Source organism: Mesoplodon densirostris, chromosome 8 (assembly GCF_025265405.1).
Source record: "Mesoplodon densirostris isolate mMesDen1 chromosome 8, mMesDen1 primary haplotype, whole genome shotgun sequence".
Lineage (NCBI taxonomy): Eukaryota > Metazoa > Chordata > Mammalia > Artiodactyla > Ziphiidae > Mesoplodon > Mesoplodon densirostris.
Window position 1 is genome coordinate 34,283,898 of NC_082668.1, and position 13,820 is coordinate 34,297,717.

Consider the following 13,820-nt stretch of genomic DNA (forward strand, 5'->3'; position numbering starts at 1 on the left):
AGAGAAATCAGAATCCGCCTGCCAATGCAGGAGACAAGGGTTTGAGCCCTGGTCCGGGAAGATACCACATGCCATGGACCAACTGAGCCCGTGTGCCACAACTACTGAGCCTGCATGCTACAACTACTGAAGCCCACTCACCTAGAGCCCATGCTCCGCAACGAGAAGCCACTGTGATGAGAAGCCTGTGCACCGCAACAAAGAGTAGCCTGTGCTCGCTGCAACTAGAGGAAGCCTGCACGCAGCAATGAACACCCAATTCAGCCAAAAATAAATACATTTTTTAAAAAAGACAAAGAAATGTTAAAGGGAATCATTCAGGCTCAAGTGAAAGGACACTAGACAATAACTTGAAGCCATATAAAGAACTGAAGAACACTGGTAAAGTAACTATATAGGGGACTTCCCTGGTGGCGCAGTGGTTAAGAATCCACCTGCCAATGGAGGGGACACGGGCTCAATCCCTGGTCAGGGAAGATCCCACATGCCACGGAGCAACGAAGGCCAGGCACCACAACTACTGAGACTGCGCTGTAGAGCCCATGAGCCGAAACTACTTAAGCCCACGCGCCAGAACTACTGAAGCCCACACTCCACAACAAGAGAAGTCACCACAATGAGAAGCACGCGCACCACAATGAACAGTAGCCCCCGCTCGCCGCAACTAGAGAAAAGCCCATGCGCAGCAACGAAGATGCAGCGCAGCCAAACAAAATAAATAAATAAATAAAACCAATCAATCAATCAATAAAAAAAAATTTTTTTTAAAGTAACTACAGGGCTTCCCTGGTGGCACAGTGGTTGAGAGGCCGCATGCCGATGCAGGGGAAATGGGTTTGTGCCCCGGTCCGGGAAGATCCCACATGCCGTGGAGCAGCTGGGCCCGTGAGCCATGGCCGCTGAGCCTGCGCGTCCGGAGCCTGTGCTCCGCAATGGGAGAGGCCGCGAGAGTGAGAGGCCCGCGTACCGCAAAAAAAAAAAAAAAAAGTAACTACATATGTAAACATAAAAGCCAGTATCATTGTGTTTTTAGGATGTGACTCCTATCTTTTCTATACAATTTCAGACAAATGCATAAAACGATAATTATAAATCTATGTTAATATGACTCAGTACTTTCAAAATGTCAATATAGGCAACTGAAGACCTATGCGTGCATTTTCAGGTATTTCCCTCAAACTATTTACCATACTTCCATTTTATCAGGAAACTCATTTTTCCCCCTTTATTAACTAATCTATGTTTGGTTCCCTGGTAGTTTTTAAAATGAGTTTTTACATTCATTAATATTTAGAATATTTTGAGTTTTGTGACTATAAAAATGTTTTTTAGGGCTTCCCTGGTGGCACAGTGGTTGAGAGCCCGCCTGCCGATGCAGGGGACATGGGCTCGTGCCCCAGTCTGGGAAGATCCCACATGCCATGGAGCGGCTGGGCCTGTGAGCCATGGCCGCTGAGCCTGTGCATCTGGAGCCTGTGCTCCTCAATGGGAGAGGCCACAACAGTGAGAGGCCCGCATACCACACACACACACAAAAAAAGTTTTTTAATTTCAATGCAACTATGAAGCAAAATGCCTTCATAAAAAAAGAGAGGGATATTTCTCATTTTATAAAGCTATGTATTTGCTATCTAACTCCAGTACTGGATTCTCATTGCATAGAAGGAGCAGTTCTACTGACTGCAGCACATTAGATTTTAAATGGATTAATTGGAAGTGAACCAAATACTACTTATTTCTTACTCAGCAACCTCATCTAAATTGAAAGTAAAAAGTTTTCAGAAAATATGCATATCCCGTAATGGTAGGGTTGCTAAGAGATACTTCAGAACAAGGAGTCCAACTTCTCTGATGAAATAAAACAATGTAAGGAAGATGAAGTTGTATTTTACTAGATAAAATTTCACAAAGAGACTTTTCTTTCAAGTGTACTCTACTATGAGGCTGGCACATCTAATGAATCCTGATAAAGGATTCAGCCTCTCACCTGATGTCAGGGACCTCTTAAAAATCTGTCCCAGTTCCCACAGCAGGGACTACAGTTTGGTGGCAATCTTGAGCATATGAGCTAGGGAATAGGTCTTCAACTGTCTCATACCTGAAGATTTCAATCTCATTTGAAGTAGAAGCCTTCCTTGAAGGTAATCTACTAACAAAAATGACCAATGGAAAAAATACTCAATCTAAATATATCTGGAAACATATAAAATCTCTCTAGCTTTTTTCCAAAATGCCATGACCCCTGGATCCAGAATGAAAATATACTAATCCTATCAAGACAACCTACAATTAAAATGTGAAAATATATAGTAAAATGATGTATATTGCTTAATGAAAACTTTCTCATTTTTGTTCTTTAATTATAATCAAGAAATTACTTGTAGAGATTGGAACCAAGATGGCGGAGTAGGTGGACGTGCTCTCACTACCTCTTGCGAGAACACCAGAATCACAACTAGCTGCTGGACAATCATCGACAGGAAGACACTGGAACTCACCACAAAAGATACCCCACAGCCAAAGACAAAGGAGAAGCCACAATGAAATGGTACAAGGGGTGCAATCACAGTAAAATCAAATCCCATAGCTGATGGGTGGCTGACTCACAGACAGGAGAACACTTATACCACAGAAGTCCACCCACTGGAGTGAAGGTCCTGAGCCCCCTTGTCAGGCTTTCCAACCTGGGGTTCTGGCAACAGAAGGAGGAATTCCTAGAGAATCAGACTTTGAAGGCTACAGGGATTTGACTGCAGGACTTTGACAGAACTGCGGGAAACAGAGACTCCAATCTTGGAGGGCACACACAAAGTAGTGTGCGTATCGGGACCCAGGGGAAGGAGCAGTGACCCCGGGGGAGACTGAACCACACCTACCTGCTAGTGTTGGAGGGTCTCCTGCAGAGATGGGGGGTAGCTGTGGTTCACCGTGGGAACGAGGAAACTGGCAGCAGAAGTTGTGGAAAGTACTGCTTGGCGTAAGCCCTCCCAGAGTCCGCCATCAGCCCCACCAAAGAGCCCGGGTAGGTTCCAGTGTTGGGTTTCCTCAGGCCAAACAACCAACAGGGAGGGAACCCAGCCCCACCCATCAGCAGTCAATCGGATTAAAGTTATACTGAGGTCTGCCCAACCAAAGCAACAGCCATCTCTACCCACCACCAGTCCCTCCCATCATGAAACGTGCACAAGCCTCTTAGATAGCCTCATCCACCAGAGGGCAGACAGCAGAAGCAAGAAGAACTACAATCCTGCAGCCTGTGGAACAAAAACCACATTCACAGAAAGATAGACAAGATGAAAAGGCAGAGGGTTATGTGCCAGATGAAGGAACAACATAAAACCCCAGAAAAAAACCTAAATGAAGTGGAGATAGGCAACCTTCCAGAAAAAGAATTCAGAATAATGAGAGTAAAGATGATCCAGGACCTCGGAAAAACAATGGAGGCAAAGATTGAGAAGATGCAAGAAATGTTTAACAAAGCCATAGACGAATTAAAGAACAAACAAATAGAGATGAACAATACAATAACTAAAATGAAAAATACACTAGAAGGAATCAAGAGCAGGATAACTGAGGCAGAAGAACGGATAAGTGACCTGAAAGACAGAATGATGGAATAAACTGCTGCGGAACAGAATAAAGAAAAAAGAATGAAAAGAAATGAAGACAGCCTAAGAGACCTCTGGGACAAAATTAAATGCAACAACATTCACATTATAAGGGTCCCAGAAGGAGAAGAGAGAGAGAAAGCACCCGAGAAAGTATCTGAAGAGATTATAGTCGAAAACTTCCCTAACATGGGAAAGGAAATAGCCACCCAAGTCCAGGAAGCGCAGAGAGTCCCATACAGGATAAACCCAAGGAGAAACACGCTGAGACACATAGTAATCAAACTGGCAAAAATTAAAGACAAAGAAAAATATTGAAAGCAGCAAGGGAAAAATGACAAATAATATACAAGGGACCTCCCATAAGGTTAAGAGCTGATTTCTCAGCAAAAAGATCTTTGGGATCTTTTTTGATCCCAAAGGGGATCAAAAAAGATATTCCATGCAAATGGAAATCAGAAGAAAGCTGGAGTAGCAATAGTCATATCAGATAAAATAGACTTTAAAATAAATAATGTTACAAGATACAAGGAAGGATACTACATAATGATCAAGGGATCAATCCAAGAAGAAGATATAACAATTATAAATATATGTGCACCCAACATAGGAGTGCCTCAATACATAAGGCAACTGCTAACAGCTATAAAAGAGGAAATCGACAGTAACACAATAATAGTGGGGGACTTTAACACCTCACTTACACCAATGGACAGATCATCCAAAATGAAAATAAATAAGGGAACAGAAGCTTTAAATGACACAACAGACCAGATAGATTTAATTGATATTTATAGGACATTCCATCCAAAAACAGTAGATTACACTCTCTTCTCAAGTGCGCATGGAACATTCTCCAGGATAGATCACATCTTGGGTCACAAATCAAGCCTCAGTAAATTTAAGAAAATTGAAATCATATCAAGCATCTTTTCTGACCACAATGCTATGAGATTAGAAATGAATTCAACGGAAGAAACACATAAAAAACAGAAACACATGGAGGCTAAACAATACGTTACTAAGTAACCAAGAGATCACTGAAGAAATCAAAGAGGAATTAAAAAATACCTGGAGACAAATCACAACACAAACAAGACGATCCAAAACCTATGGGATGCAGCAAAAGCAGTTCTAAGAGGGAAGTTTATAACTATACAAGCCTACCTCAAGAAACAAGAAAAATCTCAAATAAACAATCTAACCTTACACCTAAAGGAACTAGAGAATGAAGAAACAAAACCCAAAGTTAGCAGACGGAAAGAAATCATAATGATCAGAGCAGAAATAAATGAAATACAAACAAAGAAAACAAGAGCAAAGATCAATAAAACTAAAGGCTAGTTCTTTGAGAAGATAAACAAAATTGATAAACCATTAGCCAGACTCATCAAGAGCGAGAGGACTTAAATCAATAAAACTAGAAATGAAAAAGGAGAAGTTACAACAGACACCGCAGAAATACAAAGCATCCTAGGAGACTACTACAAGCAACTCTATGCCAATAAAATGGACAACCTGGAAGAAACGGCCAAATTCTTAGAAAGGTATAACCTTCCAAGACTGAACCAGGAAGAAATAGAAAATATGAACAGACCAATCACAAGTAATGAAATTGAAACTGTGATTAAAAATCTTCCAACAGGGCTTGCCTGGTGGCGCAGTGGGTGAGAGTCCGCCTGCCGATGCAGGGGACACGGGTTTGTGCCCCGGTCCGGGAAGATACCACATGCCGTGAAGCGGCTGGGCCCGTGAGCCATGGCCGCTGAGCCTGCGCGTACGGAGCCTGTGCTCCGCAATGGGAGAGGCCATAACAGTGAGAGGTCCGCGTACTGCAAAAAAAAAAAAAAAAAAATCTTCCAACAAACAAAAGCCCAGGACCAGATGGCTTCACGGGCGAATTCTATCAAACATTTAGAGAAGAGCTAACACCCATCCTTCTCAAACTCTTCCAAAAAATTGCAGAGGAAGGGACACTTCCAAACTCAATCTATGAGGCCATCATCACCCTGATACCAAAACCAGACAAAGATACTACAAAAAGAAAATTATAGACCAATATCACTGATGAATATAGATGCAAAAATCCTCAACAAAATACTAGAAACAGAATCCAACAACACATTAAAAGGATCATACACCATGATCAAGTGGGATTTATCCCAGGGATGCAAGGATTCTTCAATATACGCAAATCAGTCATTGTGATACACCATATTAACAAATTGAAGAATAAAAACTGTATGTTCATCTCAATAGATGCAGAAAAAGCTTTTGACAAAATTCAACACCCATTTATGATAAAAACTCTCCAGAAAGTGGGCATAGAGGGAACCTACCTCAACATAATAAAGGCCATATACGACAAACCCACAGCAAACATCATTCTCAATGGTGAAAACCTGAAAGCATTTCCTCTAACATCAGGAACAAGACAAGGATGTCCCCTCTCACCACTATTATTCAACATAGTTTTGGAAGTCCTAGCCATGGCAATCAGAGAAGAAAAAGAAATGAAAGGAATACAAATTGGAAAAGAGGAAGTAAAACTGTCACTGTTTGCAGATGACATGATACTATACATAGAGAATTGTAAGAATGCCACCAGAGAACTACTAGAGCTAATCAATGAATTTGGTAAAGTTGCAGGATACAAAATTAATGAACAGAAATCTCTTGCATTCCTATACACTAATGATGAAAAATCTGAAAGGGAAATTAAGGAAACACTCTCCCATTTACCATTGCAACAAAAAGAATAAAATGCCTAGGAATAAACCTACCTAGGGAGACAAAAGACCTGTATGCAGAAACTATAAGACAGTGTTGAAAGAAATTAAAGATGATACCAACAGATGGAGTGATATACCATGCTCTTGTATTGGAAGAATCTCTATTGTGAAAATGACTGTACTACCCAAAGCAATCTACAGATTCAATGCAATAGCCATCAAATTACCAATGGCATTTTTAACAGAACTAGAACAAAAAATCTTAAAATTTGTTTGGAGACGCAAAAGACTCCGAATAGCCAAAACAGTCTTGAGGGGAAAAAAATGGAGCTGGAACTAAAAACAGAAATATAGATCAATGGAACAGGATAGAAAGCCCAGAGATAAAGAAACGCACCTACGGTCAACTAATCTATGACAAAGGAGGCAAGGATATACAATGGAGAAAGGACAGTCTCTTCATTAAGTGGTGCTGGGAAAACTGGACAGCTACATTTAAAAGAAGGAAATTAGAACACTCCTTAACACCATATAAAAAAATAAACTCAAAATGGATTAGAGACCTAAAAGTAAGACCAGACACTATAAAACTCTTAGAGGAAAACATAGCAAGAACACTCTTTGACATAAATCACAGCAAGATTTTTCTCGATCCACCTCCTAGAATAATAGAAATAAAAACAAAACTAAACAAATGGGACCTAACGAAACTTAAAAGCTTTTGCACAGCAAAGGAAACCATACACAAGATGAAAAGACAACCCTTAGAATGGGAGAAAATATTTGCAAACGAATCAACGGACAAAGGATTAATCTCCAAAATATATAAACAGCTCATGCAGCTGAATATTAAAACAACAAACAATCCAAGCCAAAAATGGGCAGAAGACCTAAACAGACATTTCTCCAAAGAAGACATACAGATGGCCAAGAAGCACATGAAAAGCTGCTCAACATCACTAATTATTAGAGAAATGCAAATCAAAACTACAGTGATGTATCACCTCACATCAGTTAGAATGGGCATCATCAGAAAATCTACAAACAACAAATGCTGGAGAGGGTGTGGAGAAAAGGGAACCCTCTTGCACTGTTGGTGGGAATGTAAATTGATAACAGCCAATATGGAGAACAGTATGGAGGTTCCTTAAAAAACTAAAAATAGAATTACCATATGACCCAGCAATCCCACTACTGGGCATATACCTAAAGAAAACCATAATTTAAAAAGACACATGCACCCCAATGTTCATTGCAGCACTATTTACAATAGCCAGGTCATGGAAGCAACCTAAATGCCCATTGACAGACGAATGGATAAAGAAGATGTGGTACATATATACAATGGAATATTACTCAGCCATAAAAAGGAAAGAAATTGGGTCATTTGTAGAGACATGGATGGATCTAGACACTGTCATACAGAGTGAAGTCAGAAAAACAAATATCGTATATTAACGCATGTATGTGGAACCTAGAAAAATGGTACAGATGAACCGGTCTGCAGGGGCAGAAACTGAGTCACGGATGTAGAGAACCAATGTATGGACATCAAGGGGGGAAAGTGGTGGTGGTGGTGGTAGTGGGGTGGTGTGATGAATTGGGAGATTGGGATTGACATGTATACACTAATATGTATAAAATGGATGAGTAATAAGAACCTGTTGTATACAAAAATAAATAAAATTTTAAAAAATAGTTGTTTAAAATAAGAAATACAGGGTACTGTCATTAATAAGGGGGCAATTCAATAATTATGACATATAATGGAATGCTGATCAAATGGACAGAAAGCGATACATCTATATATGTACTGACATGAAAAACTAAGTGAAAAAATAAGCTTCAGAAATGATAGTGGATTATCCTACTCATGTTAAAAAAAAAATGAGAAAGAGTGTGAGAGTGTGTGGATGTATGTCTTGTATGCAAATGTTTATAAGATGTTTTTAGCGTTGTAGCAACAATTTACTGAAATGGCCGGAGCCTCTGAAAATATTTCAGCGTTGTGAACTGCATTTTTAATAAGCAGAATTTATATGCGGTACCTTGCTTTCTTTTTGGTGCAGTTTAAATTTCTATTAGTCCTTGAATATGTAAGTCTGCACTAATTAACATTTTTGGTACCACTCTCAAGAGGATAAATGGAATGGAATTTCAATAATATTTAAAATATTATCATGTTAATTATTCTAGCTGTTACCCAGTGTAGCAAACTTCAGACACAACAGTTTAGTGCCTCTCTGAAAATATATAATAGCATACAAATCAAGTAAGTTGTATTTTTGACATTAGACAACTCTAAAAACTATTACCATTATTAACAAACTATTTTTGCTTCAAGCAACATTTGAACATCTTCATCATAAGTCCTCTTTTTCAATAATTCAGTTTTTCCTTACCAGGCTATTTTCTTTCCACGCTTCTGGGAACTTGGGTCTCTGTTTTTCCCTAGACACCAGAACCTGCATATCTTCAAAAGTGGGATGGTTTCCAACCTCTGTCTGAAAAGCCATCTGGTATTCTGGTACAGATTCACCTGTGTATTTTTTTTAAAAAAAGATAAGAGTAAAATTTGTAATTATAAAGAGACCCTGTTGTGGGTTTTATGCACTATTAGTAAAAGCTCTATTTAGAATAGTCTTTGTTTGATAAATTAAATGTTTGTTATAAATTAGATGGTAGTTACAATGATGGGCAGCTATTTTTAAATGGTTTCTAGTATTAGTGAATTTGGGGGTGGGGGTGGACATTATTATATACATGAGGTTTAACACTTAAAACTGAATTCTTATCCCATACGGGGATTGAGGGTGGTGAATATGAGGAGAAAGTCCAAGATCTAGTACAACAAACATGTCTGCAGAACTAAATATAAGTGGGTGGGTGGTATAGTCATGTCTCATTACATCACTGACTCTATTATAGTCTAGCCAGATTTTTCATATGTCACAAAAGTTTTTATGATGATGACCATTTGATCAAGTCAATGAACTGACTTTCCCCCTTAATAAGTAGTACCTATATCAAGGATTTTAAAATATCATTAACTATTCTATCACTGTTTAATAACCCTATTCATCACCAATATGCACAATCAGCAGCTTGTGATAAAAGACTTAACAATTTTTACAAAATGTTGTCAGATTAAACTTAATTAACATATTGAGCCACACAGAAGACCTCTGGGACCAACATTTAGAAAACCAATCGTTTAGTCAAAATCTTGGCAAAGAACTCAAGAGAAATAGACTCTTCCTGTCCCCTTGTCCCTCCCCCAATACCATTAAAATGACAAGATAAATTAGAAGAAAGAATACCAGGAAGGAGGTAAGGCATTTAGGTTCTAATCTTGGCTTCATCTCTACCTAGGAAAAGCCGTTTAACTATTCTGTGTTTCAGTTTTCCTGTCAGCAAAATGGAAATGTCTGCTTTCCTTATCTTACTCATGTGGAGACAATACAAAATTTATAACGACCCAGATAGAAAGTACATTACAAAGCATGTAATTGAAGTTTTATGCTTCAATCTGAATATTCAAAAACAAAAAACCTATACACTTGCCCTCCACCAATATTAAAAAAGATTTACAAAGAGTAATTCTATAATTTATGTAGCATAGCCCAAAGTTTTTGGAATATTGCACTATCTATAGATACAAATGGTATTTTCACATATTCTATAAAAGTTTAAGCAGATACTTATTTCTGATCAATAACCATCAACACTGAACTTGAAAGACAAAACTAAAGTATTTCATCCTGCCAGTTAGTGTACCACTTTCTTTCATGAAATCTCATATGATAAACCCTCAACCCATACCATCTGTGAACTGTAAGATACTTACTAATATATCTCTTCTGTCTTTCTGAGACATATACACAACACACATACATACCTTCCAAGTGTTATTTTTTCTTCAAATGTTCTTCAGTAGAATAAATAAATATTTAACACAATTTTACTTATTTGTTTTAATCGGGTGTAAATTATAATTAGAAAACCTGCTAAATAAAACTGATGCACAATCTTGTTTTGGAAATGGAATGACATTAAGAATTATCAAATTTCTACTAAATCTTCATGGTTCTCATCTGTTACTTGTTAATTATGTCTCTAAGCAGTTAGGAACGTTTTAATTCCCTTCTTAAATTATGCTTGTTCTCTTCCTCCTTTTTCTTTCTCTTGCCTTCTGTTTTTCTTCCTTCCTTCCTGCTCTTCCTTTGTAATATAGATCCTAATTCATTTATATTGTTAATATTTTACAGAGAGACGCAGTCTTTATAACAAACTGCTTCCATTCAATAAAATGGAACAATAATAAAAGCATGTCTTGCATTTGGAGTTCTATCATAGCAGTTTAAAACATATTTTAGGGCTTCCCTGGTGGCGCAGTGGTTGGGAGTCCGCCTGCCGATGCAGGGGACACGGGTTCGCCTCCCGGTCCAGGAGGATCCCACATGTCACAGAGTGGCTGGGCCCGTGAGCCATGGCCACTGAGCCTGCGCGTCCGGAGCCTGTGCTCCGCAACGGGAGAGGCCACAGTAGTGAGAGGCCCGCGTACCGCAAAAAAACCCAAAACAAAACAAAAAAAATATCTTATAAGAATTTTTCCACTAATATATGCTATTCTTTAGGCTTATTCATATGTTTGTGGAATACTTTTTTTCAATTTACACCCCATTTCACTGTTAAAAATTTTAGGAGTACCCTGTATCCTCGGCCTGTGCTTTTTTAGCACTCTTTTCCTCCTACACCCTGTAATATTTCTGTCTTCCCTATTCCACAGAAACTCCAAGAATACCAATGACCTCCTCCTATTCAAATTCCAAGATCATTCCTCAGTTCCACTTCCTTTTGACCTTTCAATTACATGTTTCTACTAATATTGGTTCTTAATACTTTCTAACACTGACTTCCAAGATACTAAGATTTCTCAGTTTCCTCACTATTTTTCTGTCCATTTGTCTTCTATGTCCATTTGTCTTCCTATGATGGGGGAGGGGGAGGTCACCTAATATTCAGTCTTTACTCACCAACGTTTCTCTCTCTTCATTTATTCTTTTAGGGGACTGCATCCACTTATAAATTCTCAATTACCATCTCTATGTAGGTAATTCCCAGATATCATTTTAATCTTAAATTCTTCATTAAGTTCTTCAATAACAATTTTTTGAGTTGTCTATCAATACCCCACCGAAAAGTTCCCACAATTAACACATCTTTCCAATGTAAACCAGTACTCTTTCCTAAGCTCCTGGCTGCCACCCTATTTCTCAGACCTCTCAATATTTCTCAGCTCCCTAGACTGTCTTCCAATAGCTAACCAAAACCACAGCTTCCTTTTCTACATTTTCTCTCACATATGCCTCTTCCTCCCCATTTCCATACCCAAGATTACAGGGTACCTTATTGCAACTCTCTTCTTTTTGCTTTATTTTTATTTTAAATTTTGGTTAAATGTACATAACATAAAATTTACCATTTTAACCATTTCTGAGTGTACAGTTCTGTGGCACTAGGGGCATTCACAATGTTGTGCATCCATCTCCAGAACTTTTTCCATCTTCCTAAACTGAAATTCTGTATACATTTAAAAGTAACCCCCAATTTCTTTTTCCTTTTTAAACTCTTTCTAGTACTATTTCAATTCATCCTATATTTCTATTATAATAATATTCTTCAAATAAGATTCAATTGTCTTTTATTTTTCAAACATCTGATATTGCATTTTATTATTTTTCAGTCCAAAAGCAATAGATATTCTTTGAATCAGTAATTGTTCAAAAAATGTTGCTGATAGCAATGTACTAACTAAAGCTGGTACAAGAATCCTTTTAGTCAGACATGCTTCTAAAAACCAGAAATTCTGGATTAGGATTTTTAAAAAATATGTGGCCAAAGTTCCAATAATAGAAATTAAAAGTTCCATGGTTCCAATAATATGTGATACTACTGCAGTCACTGCTATTTCCAGAAAAACACTTTGAGTACTCCGTACTTCCAATTAACTGGAAAATATACTTCTAAGTAATAACTGATTGATGTGTAAGTAATCTAAATAATTATTAATTTATTTCATTATATTTTAAAATTAAACTATTGTTAAATGCTTACTGTTTTTAAAGCAAAAAAATTCAACCCCACTACTAATCTGTTTTTATTAAATGGTTCCATTTCATAAATTTGTCCAATGCTGGTTTAACTGACTTTATATCCTTTTCTTATGCTTTTAATGTGGTTATTCCTATAAGATAAAGACCATTTATGTCAAATCATTTTGTACACCACCTATAAGGGTGCAGTGCACATATTGGTAATTACTTTAAATTTTTATATCACAATGACAGTGATGTAATCTTAACAAAAGGAGAAAAAATATACAATTATTTGGCTATTTCAAGTAAGCCTCAAATAAGCATTCACATTAAATGAGTGTTCTTTCATGAAAGGAAGGAAGGTAGGCAGGAAGGCATGATGACAAGGGAGAAGTTTTTTAAAAAGGAGGAAAAGGAGAATGAAAAAAAGACAGGAAGAAAAAAGTGTTCCAATGGATAATTCATTACTTCTAATTCCTTACTGGGTCAATTCAGGAAACACTGTTAAGTGCAGCTTCTCAAATGCTCAAAGGTTGTGTAAGGAAAACAATGACTGCTAAAGCAATGAGAGACCAACCTGAACACAGATAAGCTATTATGAGCAATTAATTAAATTATACTCAGATGCAAACCTGGAGTCCTTTCTAAAAAGTTTTTCCTGATTCACATCCTTCTGCTAGTAATGTTTCTGAACACTAGATGGCAGTGAGCTAAAGGTTTAAATGAAAGTACAAACACATCAAAGTTGACTTATTTAATATAGGTAGAAAAAAATATAACTGCTTCACTTCAAAACATACATCAATTTTTTTTTTTTTTTTTTTTTTGCTGTACGCGGGCCTCTCACTGCTGTGGCCTCTCCCGTTGCGGAGCACAGGCTCCGGACACACAGGCTCTGCGGCCATGGCTCGCGGGCCCAGCCGCTCCGCGGCATGTGGGATCTTCCGGGATCGGGGCACGAACCCGTGTCCCCTGCATCGGCAGGCGGACTCTCAACCACTGCGCCACCAGGGAAGCCCCCATACATCAACTTTTGACAGCAGTTCCCTTACCTGGGAAGAGGTCTGTACATCTCATAAATATCTCCCAATAAATTAGTCCAAGTGCATACATATCTACTTGCTTCAAAGCTGATTCACAGTCCCTCAGGTTCACGGCTCCTTCTAGAACTTCTGGTGCCATATATCTGATTGTGCCAACCTGATAAATTAGAGTGATTTATTTCAGAAAAAGAATGTAGCATATTCTGAAGGGCATACATTAGACCACAAGTTATACATAAATTTCAGGTCAACAATATGTCAATGTTATTTGAACCTAACTAAGCATGTCACTGAGCCTTTCTATACCAAATTTTTAATAAATAAAATACCCATTTTAGG

General features: G+C 38.0%; 1 protein-coding gene across 1 annotated transcript in view; it reads right to left on the bottom strand.

Moving 5' to 3' along the window:
* BMPR2 (bone morphogenetic protein receptor type 2) overlaps window positions 1-13,820 on the bottom strand; it is a 190,902-nt gene that overhangs the window by 14,521 nt on the left and 162,561 nt on the right. The window contains exons 9-10 of the mRNA XM_060105745.1: window positions 13,491-13,638; window positions 8,743-8,879 (exon numbers count right to left, since the gene is read on the bottom strand). Coding sequence (XP_059961728.1) covers window positions 8,743-8,879; window positions 13,491-13,638 — 285 coding nt within the window. The remainder of the gene's footprint in view (window positions 1-8,742; window positions 8,880-13,490; window positions 13,639-13,820) is intronic.